Source organism: Mastomys coucha, unplaced genomic scaffold (assembly GCF_008632895.1).
Source record: "Mastomys coucha isolate ucsf_1 unplaced genomic scaffold, UCSF_Mcou_1 pScaffold18, whole genome shotgun sequence".
Classification (NCBI taxonomy): Eukaryota; Metazoa; Chordata; class Mammalia; order Rodentia; family Muridae; genus Mastomys; species Mastomys coucha.
The window spans coordinates 73,710,851-73,715,988 of NW_022196900.1; the positions used below are offsets into that span (position 1 = coordinate 73,710,851).

General features: G+C 46.1%; 1 protein-coding gene across 1 annotated transcript in view; it reads right to left on the bottom strand.

The window, feature by feature from the left end:
* The window catches only part of Tspan1 (tetraspanin 1), a 5,513-nt gene extending 3,579 nt beyond the window's left edge, over positions 1–1,934 (bottom strand). The window contains exons 1-2 of the mRNA XM_031378267.1: positions 1,803–1,934; positions 1,344–1,408 (exon numbers count right to left, since the gene is read on the bottom strand). Of these exons, the coding sequence (XP_031234127.1) occupies positions 1,344–1,400 (57 nt within the window). The 5' untranslated portion in view covers positions 1,401–1,408; positions 1,803–1,934. The remainder of the gene's footprint in view (positions 1–1,343; positions 1,409–1,802) is intronic.
* Positions 1,935–5,138: the final 3,204 nt, after the last annotated feature.

Here is a 5,138-nt window from a genome sequence, read left to right on the forward strand (position 1 = left end):
AGAAATCTGCCTGCCTCTGCCTCCCAAGTGCTGGGATTAAAGGTGTGTGCCACCACTGCCCGGCTTGATGGCTATTTTTTCTGTTCATTTCTAGTACTTCCAGTTTCCAAGAACCAACTTTCTTTGAGGGCAGGGGTTCTATAACATTCACAGGGCTATAGCAGGTGTGGAAGGCAGACTTTCCCTTGCTGTTGCCAGAGTCCCACCCCACCCCTATGACTTCACTGGCTGCTCACAGGCACCAGACTTTCATATACCCATGCACCTCCATTGGGTACACATGAGTGTAGCAGGTGACCCCTTCTCTTCCCGTACATTGCTCAAACCATTTCTATGACGTCTTTGTTTTACCGCTCCTCCACCACCTTTGTTTACTGTGTCCCTTTCTTCTTATCTCTGTCACTATCTCCAGGGTTTGGGCCTCTTGGCTCAGCTTCTCAAACAATCCCTATAAAATCTGTTCCTGGTTTTCTAAACAATATCAAATTTCATTACCTCTGGGCCTTCTTATGTACTTTACAGCTCCCCCACCCAATGCAAATGTCCAACTTCATCTACTTCCTCCAGGAAGCATTTTCCTACTAGGCTGGATTCAAACCCCTCCAGAGCCTTCCTTAGCCTTGATGGTAAATCTAAAAGTACCACTTTGCAATTATCAGTGTATATAGCAATTATCAGCCTCTTTGACAATTATCAGCCTATCTGGTTTACTGGACCAGAGATTCTCAAGGGCAGTGAATGGCCTGGCTCTACCCTAGCACATAGATCGAGTTCTTAGTCAATGAATATGTTTACCTTTTTGTTTGTGGACTCATGTATGCTAAGCCAATGCTCTACCGCTGAACAACAGTCTCAGCCCCTTAAATGCCAGCCCAGTCAATGCATACTTATTGAGTCAACTCTAAGAGGTATGGATTCTCAGCTTTTCAGTGCACGATGGTCACTGAATTGCCTTTTGCACTATAAACTTAAGCAGATCCCCTTTCCTCTTTGAACCATGAATGCTTATTTTATTTAAAAAAAAAAAAAAGAGAGAGGTGGGGGAGCAATCATTCCTGCTAGCCTACCTTGCCCCAGAATGATCCTTCCTGAAAGGGAGGTGAGAAACTTAAACTTTTCCATCCCTAACCTTCCCCATCTTCACCCAAACTCCTGTGTGGGAGCCAGGTTGTTAGTGGGCTCAGGACTCAGCATTTGGAAAGGTCCTCTGCTTCCTTCTCATATAGGAAATTCTACAGGGAAGAGTCTGGGTACATGGCTTCCCATTCTCCAGCCTAGGCTCTGTTCAGACTGGGACCCGCTTTTTTAAGGGACCCCAAGAAACCCACAGCCTCCATACTTACAAAGATGAGTAGATTGAAGAGGAACATCATGACCTTAATGAATTTGAAGCACTGCATGCTGGGTCCTGGAGAACAGACATGTACAAATTAGGGCCTTACCTCCCACTTGCCCTGGGCTGGCTTTGCTTTTTGGAGTCCAACGTCTTGTTATTTCTCACCAAATTTCCCCTGCATCTGGACTCTAATACCTCAGAACTTTTTCCAGTTCTTATGCTGACAAGTATGCCCACCTATACTAGTTCTCAGATCTTAATATCCCCAGATTTCCACGCAGGTATTACAAGCCTGATTCCACACTCCAGACCACTCAATGTCCTTCCCTGACACCTGTCTTTCCTAGTCCTCTTTCTCAACCAATCTCAGATTCTTCAGTACCCACCCGACATATTTTTCTAGCACCCCAAACCTGTTTCCAGTCTGGTATCCATTCATAGGTTAATCCCTGGCCTATGCCATCACCTGCTCAGGGCTCTTGGCAATAGGTTCTGAACGGGATCTGCTGCACTCCCAAAGGAACAGAACAGCTCCAGGAAACTGCCACTCAGTGTGCTGGCAGAACGCTGAAGGATCGGCTAGTCCTCGCACAAAACTGCTCACCTACAGGTGGGGCAGGTGCTTTAAAAACCTCCTGCCCGCTGGCCCGCCTGCTGGCCCCACCCAAGGCTGATTAACCTTCTTTGCCCCTGCTGCCCCCTACTGCCTGGAGATAAGTCCCCAACACTAAAAGCAATAAACCAAATCTCCATCTGGAAATGTCACCATAGGCTCTGCCTCTCCTGAAAAGGGCTGTATGGGGCAGCAGTGTCAGGAGTTGGACAAGTAGTTTCCCAGAACTTCGGGGTGTCCTGCTCACAATAGTGTGATATGATTCTTACCTTGAATCTGTGTGTTCACTGACACCCACATCTGCTCAAGCTGCCACCCATATGTTTACACACAAAACTCAAAAGTATATGCACACAGAAAACTCAAAAGTATATTACCCACAAAAGTATATGCACACACTTCGTGAGCACACACCCTCATGCACACACACATATACACACACAAACAAATGTACATTCATGTGCACACACTTATGAGAACATGCACACATACACTTTCAAGGAAATGATCATGGTCCTCTGTTCTCACCTCAGAACAGGAAATGGTTATTTTTTCACAAAACCCACAAGACCTCGAAGTCCTCATCCTTCTTCTTCTTCCTCCTCCTCCTCTTCCTCTTCTTCCTTCTTCTTTATATTCTTTTGCCTGCATATCTCTAATGTGTGAGCCTGGTTCTTATGGAGTTCAGAGCAACATATCAGATCCCCTGGAGTCCTGGAACTGAAATTTAAGGAGGCTGTGAGCTACCATGTGGGTGCTGTAAATCAAACCAGGGTCCTTTGCACCCTCAACCACTATGTCATCTCTCCAGCCCCTCATTTCACCCTTTGCCTCTCACCTTTTCCACTTCTTTTCCCTTCTCCAAGTTCTGGAATCCAGTGTATGGCCCTGGTCATTCTGCCAGCAGGTGGCACTGTGGGCCAACAAAGGAGACACTATCACCCCAAGATTCTGTAACACTTCCTTTCTGGGGCTCCCTCTTTGTTTTCCCACTCTGTGCTGGCTAAGAGGTTCTTCACAAGTCCTTGTTTCCCAGTCATTCAGACCCGAGGCTCAAATTCTGGTTCTGTCATTTCTTAGCTGTGTGAGCCCTAGGAATTTTTTCTATTTTTTGGTGGTGGTGGTGGGGAGTTTCAAGACAGGGTTTCTCTGTGTAGCCCTGGATGTCCTGGAACTCACTCTGTAGACCAGGCTGGCCTCAAACTCAGAAATCTGCCTGCCTCTGCCTCCCAAGTGCTGGGATTAAAGGCATATGCCACCACTGCCCAACTGTTTTTGTTTTTTCAAGACAGGGTCTCACTATGTACCTCTGGTTGTCCTGGAACTATGTACACCAGGCTGGCTCAAACCTATAGAGATCTGCCTGCCTCTGACTCCCAAATGCTGGGATTAAAGATGTGTGTCGCTGTGCCTGGCTATTTTATTTATTTTTAAGTTTAAATTTTATTTAATATGTATGAATGTTTTGTTGCATGTGTATCTGTGTACTCTGTCCAGAGGCTAAAAGAGATCCCCTCGAACTGGAGTTACAGACAGGAATCCCTACATGAGTGTTGGGAATCAAACTGAGTCCTCTGGAAGAGCAGCAAGTGCTCTTAACGTTTGAGCCATCTTTCCAACCCCTACTTACTTATTTTTCCATTTTTTGTGAGAGGGTCTATATAGACCTGGCTGTCCTGGAGCTCCTGGCTGGCCTTGAACTTATAAACCTGCCTGATTCTGCCTCCAGAGTGCTGGAATCATAGGTGTGAGGCACCAATCTGGCTTCATTTCTCTTGAGAAGAGGTCTCACTCTGTAGTCCAGACCAGGACTTGGACAACGGAAGCAGGACTGTGTCGAGTGCTAGGATTGCAGGTATAAAACACCACACCCACCTAACTCAAATTCTTGCTCATTCTGTCTCAACCTCCCTAATGCTAGAGTTCCAGGCATGCACCATTCCAACCCGCTACTTGGCCAAGATTTGTTTTTCAGTCTTCGTTTCCTGGTCTGTGTAAGAGAGTAGTTGACTCATAGCAAGGAGCACTAAGAGGTCAGAACAGAGAGCACTACAAGCCTGAATGATTATGGGATGGATTTAGGGCAGGGATGATGATGGGAGAGAGCATGGTATGTGTGAATGCTGCTAGGGACAGCACCCAAGGCTTTGCGCACCAGAGACAAGTGCTCTGCCACTTGAGCTACATTCCCTGACTTGAGGAAGTGGATTGATTTTTATGACTACTTTTGTTTTCTTGAGAAACAATGTCGCTAAGTAACCCTGGCTTGTGAAGGACTCACTATGCAGCCTCAGCTGTCCTTGAACTTGCAATGATCTCTTTCTACCTCCACCTCACAAACTGGGGGGATTTCTGGCTTGTGCCACTACACCCAAGGAAGTGGGTTTTTATTTGTGTGTGTGTGTGTGTGTGTGTGTGTGTGTGTGTATTCACATGTAGGCAGATGCCTACAGAGGTCAAAGGAAAGTATCACAGAGCTGGAGTCACAGATGATTGGGATCCAGCCAATGATAGTGCTGGGTGTCTCCTGCAAGAGCAGTGAGCATTCTTAACTGCTGAGCCATCTCTCCAATCCGGAAGTGCATTTTTTAGTTTGTTGATTTTGATTGGAAGGAAGCAGCTGTAGAGACAGAGAAAGCAAATACTATTGCAGGTAATAAGCCAGTGGGACACGCCTGTATTAGTAGCTACTCTGGAGGCTGAGGCAAGAGGATCATTTGATCCTACAAGTTTAAAACCCTTCTGGTCAAAAGGTAGTGAGATCCCATCTTAAGACTGAAACAATGGGCTGGTGAGATGGCTCAGCGGGTAAGACCACTGAGTTCAAATGAGTTCATGAGTTCAAATCCCAGCAATGACATGGTGGCTCACAACCACCCCTAATGAGATCTGACGCCCTCTTCTGGTGCATCTGAAGACAACTACAGTGTCTTCAGATAAATAAATCTTAAAAAACAAAACAAAACAAAACAAAAAACTGAAACAAATGGGCTGAGCTTGGTGATCAATGCCCATTATCCCAACACTCAGGAGGCAAAGGTGTGTTGATCTCTGAGTTCCAGGCTGGCTAGAGCCATTCCAGACTATACTCTAAAGCATCCCCAACATACTTTGGGTTTTTTGTTTTGTTTTTCTTTCTCTCTCTCTCTCTCTCTCTCTCTCTCTCTCTCTCTCTCTCTCTCTCTCTCT